This window comes from Pleurodeles waltl, chromosome 7 (assembly GCF_031143425.1).
Source record: "Pleurodeles waltl isolate 20211129_DDA chromosome 7, aPleWal1.hap1.20221129, whole genome shotgun sequence".
In the NCBI taxonomy this organism is placed as follows: domain Eukaryota; kingdom Metazoa; phylum Chordata; class Amphibia; order Caudata; family Salamandridae; genus Pleurodeles; species Pleurodeles waltl.
Window position 1 is genome coordinate 1,023,758,492 of NC_090446.1, and position 16,007 is coordinate 1,023,774,498.

Here is a 16,007-nt window from a genome sequence, read left to right on the forward strand (position 1 = left end):
ACCCTAGTTAGATGATTTTCCAAATCATTTTTGTCTTCTTCTTTTGTTTTGTTTTGTCAGCATGTGTTAGCCCGTCCTCACACATGCAAGTCCAAATTTGTAATAGGAGTAGGGATACCCCTAGTTAAATTTTGATGTTCACTAATGTCACCATCAACTGCTTTAAAATCGGTTTCTGTTGCACAAATTATAGTTTTGTTAATTCATGTCCTCTTATTTAATTTGTTTCATCTTATTGGAATGTTTAATAGTTCTGATGTTTAGTAGCCTTAATTTCTGTAAACGTTTCAGTCAGCCTATGGTTTTCATGTATGTTTATAATTTAGTTTTTGTGTACCATTTACATTACTTTGGCTCTGTGGTTGTAACAAAGCTTTCAAACTTGATTCAGTTTTGAGTCTTGTTTCCGTGGCCACATTGGTTATGGTGTTTTGATTGTTTATATTTCTCATGTTATTAGTTTGTGTTTAATGCATCTAATTACCACTCTCTTCTCTGAGTCCAAAGATCCCATTGACCTCTAAGTTGTTGCGTCTCGCCCAACTGCGGTTTCTGAATCCAAATTGGAAGAAGGAAATCGGCACGCTCCAGCAACTGCCTTGCTGCATGAGGCCTGCCTTGTTTTCCAGAGGGCTGTCCTGCTGCCTGAGGCTTGCCCTGCTCTCTGTAAAGGAAGAATGGACCTGCTCCCTTCATCCCAGGCTAACTTGAGTGACTCCAAAGGTCGCTTGCTTGACCTTCTGTTTTGAGCTACAGGGACACAACAAGCTCCAGAGCTTGCAACTGCCCAGCTGACCTGCTGCAGCTGGACCTGCCTATATCTGCCTGGGCCTGCTAGCTTGTGCTAGAGTAACTCCCTGATTCCCAAGAGGTGTCTCCCCAGGTCCTGGACCCTTTGTGGCATCAGAGTGAACTCCTTGGTGAAGAAAAGAGAAATTCTGAAGTTTTGGGCTCTTAGCGAATGCGAATGGTCCATTCTTGTCAAGACTCTGCTGCCAGTCGTTACTGGCAACGCAAGATCTGCACTTCCCACTGCAGCAATGTCGGCCTATAGTAACTGCCAATGTGAAGCTCCAGCATCAACTATCTGCAACGCCAGACCAGATCTTCGCACTACAGAAACAGCCATCTGTGACAATTTACCTGGTCCTCCACTGCAAACTGTACTCATTATGATGGACTTTGAGAGGACAACCTTTTCAGCTGGACTGTCCTGATTACGTTAGCTGGCCTGCACTCCAACTCAGTCAGCCTGAACTTGTGACTTTCCCCAGGTCCAACACAGCCAGGTGACTGTGAGTGGCACTTTGTGCTTTTAGGTGCTATACCTATCTAAATGATTAAAATTTCATAGCTCATTTCTACTGATTGGATTTTTGTCAATTTGTTCTCGTTTTATTTATTAAATCCTGCTCTAGTTTTCTAAATTGGTTTAGGATTTTTTTGTGTGGTGTTTTCACTTTATTACTGTTTGTGTACTGCATAAAGACTTTACAGAGTGCCTCTTAGTTGAGCTTGACTTATTTTGTGCAAAGCTACCAGAGGGTTAAGTACAGGTTAACTTAGTGACTTTTGTGGTTCACCCTACCCAAGGATTGTGGTTGTTCCTTGAGTAGGACCCCCCCTCAATCTCTAACCTGATTTCTTACATCCACAATTGTAGAAGTTGCTGTGACAGTCACATTTCCAGGAGTGCTCACAAGTCTAGGCAGTAACATTTATGGTTACAAGTTAGCATGTGTAATGCTTCTCCAAAAGGCATTTATGTTTGATGTGTTTTTTCTCTACGGAGAAGATATTTTTCCTCCATAGTAAAAGCCTTCCCACTAAAATCCCATTACGTTTGGGGGCGTTTTCCTATTTACATCCTGGAAACACCCAGATCCATGGCAGTAAAGGGCTGAGAAAAAGATTGTGAAATCCATGAATTGACAGGCTTGTGCATGTACACTAACATTGAAGGTCATTCCACCCTTGAACGGCCACTATCCTATCTTGGTAGCTAACTTACTCCTATATAGAATTCCACCAACGTGGTGTAGGTTTAGAAGTGAGTATTTTTATTCACAAAAACATACGTGTAATCATAAATGAACTCATTTGCATGTGTAAATTGAACATACAGGCACAAATAGTTCTGTGAATTGAGCTTTTAGTGCTCTCCTGTTCAATAGCATTGTGCACAGAGAAACTTTGCTAAATGTAAAGTGGCAAATACATAAGTTGCCACAATTGTCATTACATAAAAAAGCTGGCTACAAGGCACATTTATGCAACATACATTTTCTAGCGCGCTGTAACCAGGGAGAGAAAATTAACCCGTTATGTGCAGAAATACTTTGCACAGGCAAAGGAGAAGGTACACTTGGGGGCATATTTATACTCTGTTTGCACCGGAATTGCGTCGTTTTTTTGACGCAATTTCGACGCAAAACTAACTCCATATTTATACTTTGGCGTTAGACGCGTCTAGTGCCAAAGTCCATGGAGTTTGCGTCATTTTTTAGCGTGGACACCTACTTTGCGTTAATGAGATGCAAGGTAGGCGTTCACGTCTAAAAAATCGACTCCGAGGCATATGCGTCGGATTTATACTCCCGGACAAAATTCACGCCCGGGAGTGGGCGGGTCAAAAAAAATGACGTACGGCCGCTTTTGCGCCGTTTTTTTGCGCCTGCAAAAGGCAGACGTTAAGGGACCTGTGGGCTCTGAAGGAGCCCAGAGGTACCCTCCCATGCTCCCAGGGACACCCCCTGTCACCCTTGCCCACCCCAGGAGGACACCCAAGGCTGGAGGGACCCATCCCAGGGACATTAAGGTAAGTTCAGGTAAGTAATTTTTTTTTTTTTTTTTGTGTGGCATAGGGGGGCCTGATTTGTGCCCCCCTACATGCCACTATGCCCAATGACCATGCCCAGGGGACAGAAGTCCCCTGGGCATGGCCATTGGGCAAGGGGGCATGACTCCTGTCTTTGCTAAGACAGGAGTCATTTCTATGGGGGTTGGGAGTGAAAAAAAATGGCGCAAATCGGGTTGAGGCGAAAAAATTGCATCAACCTGACTAGCCCCATTTCTTGACGCCCAAGCCCCATATCCCCCTACGCCGGCGCTGCCTGGTGTACGTCGTTTTTTTCCACGCACACCAGGCAGCGCCGGCGGCTAACGCCGGCTAACGTCATTGATTAAATACGGCGCCCGCATGGCGCTTCAGAATGGCGTTAGCCGGCGCTAATTTTTTGACGCAAAACTGCGTTAGCGCAGTTTTCCGTCAAAAAGTATAAATATGGGCCTTAATATTTTGTGAACGTGGCACGATGGAAACAAAACAGGATTATTATTTTTTTCAAGGGCAGTTGGCAGTGAATGTTATTCTTGGGTAAATTAAAAATAACAAATCGGATAAATAAAATGGATCGAAAGCCTATCTTTGGTTAAATTTTGACTGTATAAATTGCAATAATTGGAAACAACCTGATATATATGAGCTCAAAGATGATGCCACTAAATCCCTGATTATTTCACTTTTTCTCCCTCTGTCGACAGGAGTGGCTCATGTGCCTAGTCCTCGTCTTCATAGTGTGGATCCTAGGGTTGAGCACTGACATATATCATGAGTACATTCCCAGTGTACCGGAACATATTATTGGACGATTGGATGAATATAACATTACGGCTAGCGTTATTGGATATGCACCACAAACAGATTATACGGAACGAATCATGGAGAAAGTTTCTTTGACGTTAAACGGCACAGGTAACACGACCACACCCTTCGATGGTCACAAACTGACTTGCTTTTATAAGGCATTAAAGTTCACCCTAGAGGCCACTGATTACGAGTGCCTTCTTAAATTCGTATGTGTGTGGTAATAGTGTTCACTATGTTCATTTGTATAATTGTTATGATATAACATTATTTTATTGTTGTGCGTGTTATGTTGTTATGATAAGTATGTTTGTTATTGCCACGATTAATATTTGGAAGCGCACTTGAGAATAATCGGAATTCTTAAACTTGAAATCCTTATTATAGATTGGTTATCATTTCGTTCGATTCATCATGAGGCGAGGATTAGCTTATTTGCAAATCGGTTTATGGAGGAATTGGAGTATGCCACAGAACGACCTGCGTAATTAATATGCATTAGGCAGGTTGAAAATAGTGACTTTCTCTAATTTGGTACCAGGGAAGGGATGGGGGCCTGCCTTTCTTTGTACTTCAAAATTTAAAACTTTTTAAAAATCAGTTCTATCTCCTAAAAAAAAATGGGATGCTTCAAAAAAAGGTTTGCAGTTTTGAAAAACTTTATTGAGATTGCTACACCTGAAGCTGCAACGTTGATTCCCAAAGGGGCTTAACAGATGTCGCCTTCTTCTTTGGAATCAGTTGCCACCCCAACGAGGAAACTGGTAACTTTTCAAATGCTGAAGGGTGGAAAAATATGTAAGGAATAAATACACACTTACAATGAACTAAATAAGTGATCAAAACCTTCGTCAATGTGGGGTTTGAATAAATCCTTCTCACAGGGGCACTTTTGTAGCTCATTTAAAAGTTAATAAGCCGTGTACTATGAAGGGGCACTCGTGAAATACTGAATTACTGCCAGGACGTGCACAAAAAACCTTACTCTTCCGAAGGGAGTTGGCGATCCACTCTGCCCAAGGCAAGTTTGAAAAAAAGTTGGTACAGTGCATTTTGCAGCTCATTTTCCATTAAAAAAGTCTAAAAAGCTATCAGTGTTACAGGAGATACAGGAAATGCGTTTTTCAGACTGCATATTATTTATCATAGCATCAAATACCGATATTTAAAATGTGTGTTCCTCATTGGCTGCAAATATGCTGAAAATATGTTGGATTATAAACCGTTTAAAATACCGCTATCATCTAGTAAAATATTTTATTTTGGAAATTTACTCTGGCATTTATGAGGACAGGCATACCTCGCAGTTTTGTTGAGGATGAAGAGCACATTTGCAAAGGACATTTTTTAACAGTCCCTATGAATCACTTCTAAGAAAAAGCATCTGTTGAAGTAACACGATATTCACAGGCTGTCATTAGGTCACTTCCATATAGGCCGGCATTTATGTAGCAATTTCATTCCTCAAACATTGAGGGTGATTACTGTAATCAATGACCCTTGGTGTCCTGGCCCAATAATAGAGTGTTGGACATGAAAGTGAGGTCTCCTCTCCGTCATGTCCACCTCGCAAGAACAGTGAAATGCATAGCATGTTGGTGGGATTCATGTTTTTAACACCCTCAAAGAGTTACACTTAAAAAACTTTAGAAATGTAAATAAAGATTGGATATTTACTTCCATACGTCTCCCACTAAGACCATTTTGTCAATGTTGATCTGGAATGAGTTAATGTACCCCCCGACCCTGTCTGCGACATAACTTCCAACTCAAGTCAACAATAAAGTAAACATGAATGTACAGGAAAAAAATCTTCTCAGATATTTCAAAAGTAAGTAATTATTTGTTAGGCAACGGTAAATTTAACATGGATAAAGCATCAACTACGAGGGAATAACAAACAATTACGTTTTGTAGGTCTGACTTTCAAAAAACACATATTATTTCCACTTTGTCACCCATAAACTGACAATACCAGTATTAGGTCAAAATCAATGGATGGTACGACGTGCATTTGGAACAGGGCAACAGTCAATAAACGGTGCATCACATGTCTAATTTCAACGTATTCAATAAAAACAAAAGAGAATAAAATGGAGCGCCCCATATCAGGCGCAGCTACTCATTGGTCATCTTTTTTTTTTGGTCATCTTTGCCATGTTCTCATTGTTCATACTCTTTTAATCAATAGTGAGCAACCTTCCATATTGTGTATTATCAAGATTAGAAAGGCTGAATGTTTTTTTCCACAGCGATTCCTTAGGAAGTTCTAAAACAGTCCCTTAAAGTTAGCCCTTGAGTTTTCAGTACAATCCTTTTGCACTGTTATATGGAGTTGCGTTTGAAATGGAAACACACCAAGTTATAATCTCCTGTTCTTGCAGTATTGTCGTAATTACTAACAGGTGTCTTCTTTTGTTAAGTTTAGGTGGTTTAAAAGTTTGTTTAGTTTAGATTCATAATAATACATTTTAATAATATGAGCATTTTTGGAATGGAGAATTGGTTTGTTTGTGAGGTTTAAGCATAATGTGTTAATTTGTTCCACAATAGTGGTCTTTGAGTTTCCTGCATCAATCAGGCATATTTATGAAAAATGACGCACAACTGCTTGAGCGCAGTTGTGCTCCATTTTTATTAACGAGAGCTAGCGTCATTCCTTAGCGCCATCCTTGCGCCATATTTATGAAATGACTGAGGATGGCTTTAGGGTAAAAAAAAAGGCGCTAATAGCCGCGCAATTCCGTAAGGAAAATTGACATTAATGCTGCAAAAATGGTGCAACACTGTTTTGCGACATGTAAACATGTCGCAAAAGGGTTATCACCATTCTGACACTGCATTAGCATCAAAATAAAATGCAAAAGCAGGAAAGAGGTCAATTGCAAGAGAAGATGGAATCAACAGGCCAGAAGAGACCCCAAGGAGACCCCAAACACCCAAGTACCAGCCAGGAGTGTATAGAAAAAACACAGGAGCAAGAGAAGAGAAAGCGCAAGTGTCAGTTTAGCGAGGAGGAGCATGACATCCTGGTCAGAAAGGTGACAGAGCACCAGCACCAGCTATGCTTCACCTCCAAATTGCCAGATCGTAGGAGAGGCGCAATATGGCAGTAAATAGTGGACAAAATAAACAGTGTTGCTGAGGTGAGTAGAACTGTCACTCAGTGCAAGAAACGCTGCCACGATTGCAAGCGCAGGACTAAGGGGAAATTTGCCAGGAACCATTAGGCAGCACTGCAGACTGGAGGTGGAAGTCCTGCACCACAGGAGGACCTGGATGAGCTGGAGGTGGTGGTTGCAGTGGTCATCCTGGAGGAGCAGGTCACTTAAATCGCAGGACAGGACAGCCAAGACTACCAAGAACCACCACAAATGCAGGATAAGATGCAGGGGGAATATCAGGAACTCCACTAATGGCAGAAGGGGGAGGCACATATAACACACTCAACGCATGCTAAAGGGTTGCATCTGGACACATAGGCCCTGAATCAAGGTGCACCATCCTCACCCAATGCACACATGTACTGACGCTTTGGTTGTGCTATGCACTCCAACATATACACCATGTCAACAAAGGCCACTCACTATGGCTATACTCCACCATGTAAATATGCACCACATTGTCTGGTAGGTACATGCAAATAGTGTGGCTGTGCCATTACAACACCCATTGCATATAGTTAAAGCCCCTGTACCAGCACAACATAGACATTAGACACAAGGACGGAAGTCAGTACCACCCCAGGGGTGGTGTTTTAGGCCAAAATGCTTCTGTACTTCAATGTCACATTGCCTTTACTCATGTGTGCTGCATCTTACAACACACATTGAAATGCCATATCCTCAAAAATACCTTGTACCTGTGCAGGAACAAATCATCACTTCAAGGCAGCCACCCCGTCATCATGCTGAAACAATGCCTGTGTTGGTGCAGGGAGCACTAATCTGTGTGGGCACAGGGAGATTTGCAGGTCTGTACTGTATACAGATAAATATGGCACATCACTGTGTATCAAAACAGCTGCAGTGTACTGCAACACATCTTGCAGCTGCCCTGAGCCATGCTAAATGAGAAAAATCTGCCCTAAACCTTGCAACCTGTGGAACACAACCCAGGCAGGCTGAACACACAACAACTCATACACAGCCGTAAGCATCATATGGGAATGACCACAAAATAAAATGCATACAGCACATTGTGCATGTATGTGAACATCATGTGTGCATCGGAACAAGTGGCTGCAATCTCACTATTTGACAAGTTAGAAGGCCAGATCAAATAGAAAATGATGGTGAGTGCTGCTGTGCAGAATTAGACAGCATCATGCACCTTCATTTTAAAAAGCTGGAACTGTAGACAGCAATGTCGTCTAAGAAGGCAGCGCCGAACGCATCCTTACCAGCTAGGACCCAGTTAACTTACCGTTGGAAAGTAGCAGGGGCATTTGTCAATCCAAAGGGGATCACTCTGAACTGGTAATGTCCCTCACGAGAAGGAGAAGTGGATCTCTCTTTAGCCCCCTCAGTCAAAGGGATCTTCCATTACCCTGTTGTGAGATCAAAGGTACTGAGGAATTTGGCAGTGCCAGCCTGTCTATGAGCTCATCAGCTTGGGGGATGAGGTGAGCGTCTGTCGTTGTGACAGAATTGAGACCCCAGTAGTCCACGCAGAACCTAAGTTCTGGCTTAGCACTGGGTGCGGCAGCCTTGGGAACCAGCACCACAGGGCTTGACCAGGGACTAATGGACTTCTCAATCACCCTAAGAGCCAGCATCTTGGCAACTTCCTCCTTGATGCTGGCCTTCACCCTGTCTGACAACCTGTAAATGTTGTTCTTTACGGGGAGACTGTCTCCCGTGTCAATGTAATGGACACACAAGTGTGTGAGTTGAATGGTGAGGGAAAACAGGAAGGAGTACTGCTCCAGTAACTGGTAGCAGTCACCTCGCTGGACCAGGGAGTCAGAGAGATTGACACCCTCCATTGACCCATCACCTTCTGTGGCAGAGAGGAGGTCGGAGAGAGGTTCACTCTCTTCCTCCACAGCCTCATCTGTCACCAGAAGACTGTTGACCTCAGTCCTCTCAAAATGAGGCTTCAGTCGGTTTACATAGAGCACCTGTAGTGAATTCTAGTTTGTTTTAATGGGATAACAGGAGTTAGCTTGGCCTTTGGCTTGCAGACTGGTGCCCCCGTCACCTAGTGACATTTAACCTACTTAGCTTGCTCTGTCTTAGCCCATTTATTTAATTAATTCTTCTAAGATGGTTGCCATGTTTATAGTTAGGCCATTTGTTTAAGTTTATGTTATCAGTGCCACCGCGCTAAGGCGTCAAATCAAGCGACAAAGACAAACAAAGTGTAGGTGTTTACATTAGGTATTTTCCCTCTTCACGCTTTTGAGGGAATTGTTTATATTAATTACCGCCCCAAGCATGCTGTGTTATCTATTGTTTGGGAACAACCTACGTCAGGGGTCCAAGTAGATCTATATAAATACACCTCACTTTAGACAGATAATCAGAGGGATTCCGACCAGATACCATTGCTGCTATCAATGCTGCATGTCGCCTTGATGCTGACCCAGGCTTCGTGTTCTTACGGAGTCTGAGCTTGAGACCTCATTCCAAGGTAACAAGGGTTGGGGGGCTCTTTCCAGGGGCATGGCATTGGCAGATTAGGTTTAACATACCCAGCTCTCCTATAGGTAGAAGGTTAGGCCCATTATTGATAGGGTATTAGGACATATTACGCACTCTATGTCTTTCCATGTTATTGCAAGATGGCGGGGTCTTTAAAATCATGACTCTTGTTTTTACCATTCTGTCTCTTGCACTATTCATTATCCTAATTATTGCAGCCCATGCAATTTACCCCAGATTGCCGATTGTTTTAAATAAAAACTATTGAAACCTTACTGCATCTTCGTTATTGCATGTGTTTGGTTGAGACATGATGTATCTGTGAGAAAGGGGTTATCTCCGTTTAACCATGACACTACCTGAGATGTCATACTTTTGTGTCCCTGCGTAAAGGCTGCCATAAATCACCTTTAACTGTTTGGGTTTTTGGTGAGGTACTGCTAGTGAGCCGGAAGGGTTGGAACTATAGTTGCGACTTGTTGTAGGATAGGCATAGTCACCTACAAACATAAGTACTGTCATCCTTAAACCAGCAGTCTTGCCTAGAGCAAGAGTCCAACTATGACACACCCTTAGGGGGTTCCTGGGCGACTGGAGTTCCACTAAGTAAGTGGCCTCCCCTTTATGCTCCTTGATCTCAAACGGGCCAGTCCAGCGGTCTCCATTAACCAAATCTTGTCTACAGGCTGAAACACCACCAGGGTGGCCTTCTGGTCATACCAGCATTTCATCACCTCTTGACTGGCCTCAAGGTTGGTCTTGACCTTTCTCCAGAAGCATTGTATCTGGTTGTGGAGGGCCAACATGTAGCTGACCACATACTGATGGGGTGTCTTGGGAGCTCTCTCCCACCTATCTTTCACAAAGCTTAAGGGTCCCCTGACAGGGTACCCATAGAGAAGTTCAAAGGGCTGAAACCCACCCCCTTCTGGGGTACCTCTCTGTAAGCAAAGAGAAGGCATGGCAAGAGGACGTCCCACTTATGCCTCATGGCCTCAGGGAGGCCTGTGATCATGCCTTTCAAGGTCTTGTTGAATCTCTCCACAAGACCATTGGATTGAGGATGATAGGGTGTGGTGAACTTGTAGGTCACCCCACATGCATCCCACATGGACTTCATGTATGCAGACATGAAGTTTGTGCCTCTGTCAGACACAATCTCCTTTGGAAATGCCACAGGGGTAAATATCCCCATCAGACTTCTGCTCACCAAAGGAGCAGTCACTGTCCTCAGAGGGATTGCCTCTGTGTAGCAGGAGGCATGGTCCACCAAAACCAGGATAATCCTGTTGCCAAGGGCAATTTGTCCATCCAATGGACCAATGAGGTCAATGCCCACCATTTCAGAGGGGGTGCCAATGATGGGGAGTGGGACCAGGAGGGCCTTGAGCCTTTTCCTTGTCTTCCCACTGGCCTGGCAGGTGGGACAAGTCCCACAGAATGCATCTGAGGCCGTCCACATTCGGGGCCAATAAAAGTGGGTGACAGGTCTGTCAAAGGTCTTGTCTTGCCCTAAATACTTTCAGCAAGCTCAGGCAGGTCACCTAGGGCACCAATGTCCACCCCAGTTGACTCAGGGGCCTCCTCCTCAGGACCCCGTCAACCTCCATGGGAACTTCTGGGACCGATTTCCCGTGCCCCTCTCCTTGGCAGCTGTCTGGGCCATTCTTCCAGGTCCCAGGCGCCCTTGAATTCCCTCCCGGGCAGCCATGGACCTTGTGGTCATGCAGACCCACTTAGGCATTCCCAACATTTCCAAGTGCGCAAGTGCGACCATAACTCTATCTCCTTCCAGGTAGTGTGCTCAAGGTCATTGCCTAACAGACAATCTACAGGCATGGCAGGACAAACAGCTACTTTTGAAGTACCAGAGATCCCCCCCACTCAAAGGGAACCACAGCTACCGGTAGGTGGCTTTTGCGATTGTCACCGACTATTACATGGTGAAATATGTTTGGGAGGATCTGATCTGCTGACACCAGCTGACCCCAGACAGTAGTGATGCTGGCTCATGTGTCAACCAGAGCCTCCACCTGTTGCCCATTGATATTGACCCGCTGCCTATACATGGAAGTATTGGCAGGCATGTGGGCTTTTGGCACCATCTCTGCACTCTCCAGAGACACTAGGGCTACCTCTGTCTGTTCCCCAAAGCTGACTGGCACTACTTCTTCCCCGAGCGCTACATTAGCCAACCCAGGTGTCTGCCCTCCATTGGAGGGCTGTGCCCTCTTGGGACACTTGGAGTTGCCTTTAGAGTGGCCCTACTTGGAGCACTCTGCACAAAGGTGTAAAACCCCCCTGTCTTATGGTCAAGAAACCCTTCCTTTTTAGAATCAGACTGGGACTGGTTACCACTATTACCTTGGGAATTATTTTAGGGGCCTTTTGAGAACTCCTTATTTTTAAGTTTTTTTCCCCCCTCTTTCTTCTGGTGGGAACCCTGGCCACCTTTGTGGTTGTCCCCCCAGGATACCTTTTTGGATACTCTGGTGCTAGCCCAGACGTCCGCCTCCTCAGCAACCTTCCGGGCATCAGTCAGCTTACTGTCAATCAGGTGCTGCCGCAACTCTATAAAGCAAAGACTGAGCATATGCTCCCCCAGGATCAAATCATATATACCCTTATAATCATTCACTTTACTGCCCCACACCCATCCATTCAGTGCCTTGCTAGAATAATCATAAAAGCCTACCTAGGTTTGGTAGGAAAGTTTGGTACTGTAACTGAATTTCTGGTGATACTTTTCAGAGGTCAGCCCAAACTTAGCAATTAAAAAGGGTTTCATGAGCGGGTAAGTGTTACAGTCCTTTGGTTCTAATGTGAGGAGTGTGTCCCTCCCAATTGCTGGTACATGTTTCCACAACCCTGCCCCACCCATTGCTCTTCAGGATCCCCATAAGCCCTTAGTGCAACTTCATAGGCATCAAACCAGGTGTGTTTGTCAGTGTCATGACCCACCACAAAACCTGGCACCACATCTCTGGGTATATGAACCTATTTGTCTCTAGTCTTGTTTGTATGCTGCCACCATCACTACTGAACTCCGTCTGCTCAGACTTGAGGTCCAGCTTTTTTAGCCTCAGGTCATGAGCCAGAAGTAGTTTATTTTCAGCCAAGGCCGTCACAGCCTTCCTCTCCTCTGCCTCCATGTTTAACCTTGCCAATTACAGTTGACACTATGTCTCCTCCCTCCTTTCCTCTGCTGTCAGGCCGTGACTTGAGACACTGCTACCCGATTTAGCAGGAGGCACAAATCCAGGGGTGTCACCCTCCACTGCTATTGACTAATCCTCTGGAGAGTCATCCTCTGACTCCTCCACCTCAACATCCTCTTGTGACCGGGCTACTGCCCAGGCCCTCAGTGCCTTTTGGTACTCCTCCTTCCTGGAGGCACCCCGGATAGGTACTCCCATCTCCTTTCAGAACCCTTTCAGCTGGCTGACAGTGTATGTCTCCAGGTTAGCCAGGTTAAACTCTCTAGCTCCTCCTTGAGACCCAGCCAGAGACATGTTGTTTAGGATTAGATTAAAATGTCAAGCAGAAACAATTGCACCAAAAAGAGAAAAAATCAAATTGACCTTTAACTGTGGGTAGGTACTGTACACGTAGCTACTGTACGTTAGTGCACAAACACAAGTCCTATCCTCACTGCTGATCACTAGTGTTAGAAATGGGGTCTCTAGTTGGCAGAGGTATACACCCTTGTCCACGTAGGAACCACAATCCTAGTCAGGGTAAGTCACACACAATCAAAATTATCCTGTGCCCACCCTCTGGCAGCTTGGCACTGAGCAGTCAGGCTTAACTTAGAAGGAAATGTTTAAAGTATTTGTGCATTAAATCATACAGTAACACAGTGAAAACAACACACAAATTCACAACACAGTTTTAGGAAAATCTATAATATTTATCTGGTTAAATTAAGGTCAAAACAATAAAGATTCAATAAGCACAAGTTGAGATATCACTTTTGCAGGATTAAAGAGTCTTAAATCTTAGAAATCAACAGTTGTCTCTTGTTTGCACAAAGTACCTGGTTTGCGTAAAAAATAACATGCATGGAGACCACAGAGGAGGAGATGCATAGAAAAATACGGTGTGCGTTGGATCTTCCGGTGCGGCACACATGATGCGTTGTTTCATTCCACGCTGCAAGGGGCTTTGCATGGATTTCCGACACACAGTCTTGGTTCCTCACTGTGATGTGGGCATCTTTTTCAGGGCCAGGGACAATGCAGGGAAAATCCTGGCACGTGGGAAGAAGTCACAGGTGTTGCGTGATTCCAGTAGGAGATGCGTCGAGTTTTCTGTCACAGGGCAGGCACTGCGTCGATTCTTCACTCGGGAAATCGTGCTGCATTATTCCATTTTGGCTGTGCATTGATCCAGTAGGCTGTGCGTCTAATTTCTGGCCGCAAGGCAGGCACTGTGACGATTCTTCATTCTGGAAGTCGGGCTGCATCATTCCTGCTCAGCTGTGCAGAGATTTCTCAGTCGCAAAATGGCTGTGCATCATTTCACCACACCAGGAGTATCCTGAAGAGATGAAGTCTTTTTGGCCCTGAGAATTCACTAAACAGGAGGCAAGGTCAATCCAAGCCCTTGAAGAGCACTTCTCAGCGAAGTCAGAGGGCAGCAGAGCAGCAGGGCAACAGCAAGACAGCAGTCCTTCTCAGCAAAGCAGTCCAGAGGAGTCCTTTGGGCAGCCAGGCAGTTCCTTTTTAAAGGTTGCAGGTTCAGGTCCAGAAGTGTCTGAGTTTGTGGGGCCAGAGACCTAGTTTATATACCCAAAAATGCCTTTGAAGTGGGGTAGACTTCAAAGAGTGGTTTTGAAGTGCACAGGGTCCCCTTTCAGTACAGGTGTGTCTGCCAGGGTCCCAGTAGCGGGGTGGGGAGTCCATTGTGTGTGGGCAGGCCACTTCATTCAGTGTGCAGATCAGTGCAGATGTGACTGAGTATCCTGTGTTTATGGTTGGCTGGGTGAAATGCACAAGGAGGCTGTCAACCAGCCCAGACATTGATTGGAGACAGGCTGTTAGGCACAGATGGGTTTTAACTGGAGAGAAATGCTCACTTTCTAAAAGTGGCATTTCTAAAATAGTAATATAAAATACAACCTCACCAATAAGCAGGATTTTCTATTACTATTCAGGCCCTAGTAAATAGGACCTGCTTACCCCTTTCTGATCAGAATCTACCATAGAAACAGTATATGAGGGTAGCCCTTGTGCTATCTACGGAAGGAGCAGGCCTCTCAGTAGTGGAAAATGAATTTAGGAGTTTTCCACTACCAGGACATATAAAAAAACACATGTATATGTCCTGCATTTTACCAACATAGCACCCTGCCCTTTGGGTTACCTAGGGCTTACCTTAGGGGTGACTTTATGTAGAAAAAGGGGAGTGTTGCAGCTTGGCAAGTACTTTGAATGCCAAGTCAAAGTGGCAATGAAACTGCACATACAGGTCTTGCAATGGCAGGCCTAAAATATGGTTAATGAGCTACTTATGTGGGTGGCACAACCAGTGCTGCAGGCCCACTAGTAGCATTCATTTCCTGGACACTTTACTAGGGACTTACAAGTAAATCAAATATGGCAATTAAGAATGAACCAATGTTCCGATGGGGGGGCCCTTGAATCATCGGATGGACAATCCAGACTAAGGGGGGTGCCGGACGAATTGGCTTCTAAGGGTGGAGGGCTGACAGGGAGAGGTGAAGGCAGACTAGAGACTGGGATTAAAGGAGGGGGGGCATAGTCCAGAGCCTTGTGCAAGTGGTTATCCCAAGGTGTTGGTTGCTTCTGTTTGGTAGTGCGAGTTGTCCTGGGAGCTCTGGCAGCAGAGCGACCTGCAAAGTGTGGAGACCACCGCATTTTTTCCCTCTTCCCCAGAGGGGAAAAAAATAGAAGGTTGAACTGCACTAGCAAATTACAAATAAAAAAAAATAAAAAAAGGAGGGCGGTGGGGGGGGGGGGGAGAAAAAAAAAGAAAGAAAAGAGAAGGTGGGGTGAGAACTCTTTAAAAAATAAAAAAAAAGTCCTTTGTCAGCCCTAATACAGTCCTTCTCCGAGTCCCTTCAACCCCAACCCTCTTTTAGGTAGTGCTGAGTACCCCGTGAGAGATAGAAAGGAGAGAACATTTTTCGCCCTCTTTCTTTTCTTATCCCCTTATGTCCCCCCCCCCTCCGGTTATGCCAAGTGAAATACCTTAAGTGCTAGGCAAATCCAAGGAATTTTATAAGCAGACCCTCCAGAAAAAGAAAAAAGGAAAAACAAAAGAGAAAGAAAAAAAACAAAAAAGGTTGAGCCGGGAATATGCGGAGTTATGACTCTCTGCTTCACTGCACCTTAAACAATCCACTTGAGCCGTTACCTCTCCACTAAGAAAAAGCCACCTCTGCTCCGTGCCCCCGATGTAGGTTTCTTGCAGTTCTCTTCTCTTCTCGAAGACTGGCCAGGGCCCCCAAGAGGGAGCCAGACAACTGTGCCTCCAGTAATCCAGAAAAAAAACGGCAAAAGCGACCTGTGGGGAGGCCCCCCGCGTTGATACAGCTAGGAACGCCTGGCTCGGCATCCCTAGCAACCTTGCCCGTCTTTGTTTTCAGCTCCGGAGCTTCCGCATTCCATCTGCTAGCCCGGCTTCAGCTAATGCTCCGGGCGGCTTCCGATTTAATCCGGCTAGGGACACCTCGGCATCCCTAGCAACCTAAC

At 45.0% G+C, this 16,007-nt stretch overlaps 1 protein-coding gene across 1 annotated transcript in view; it reads left to right on the forward strand.

Moving 5' to 3' along the window:
• Nucleotides 1–16,007, forward strand: part of LOC138245863 (ATP-binding cassette sub-family A member 9-like) — a 2,236,336-nt gene that overhangs the window by 146,978 nt on the left and 2,073,351 nt on the right. Inside the window, exon 3 of the mRNA XM_069199841.1 lies at nt 3,544–3,754. Within this exon, the coding sequence (XP_069055942.1) occupies nt 3,544–3,754 (211 nt within the window). The remainder of the gene's footprint in view (nt 1–3,543; nt 3,755–16,007) is intronic.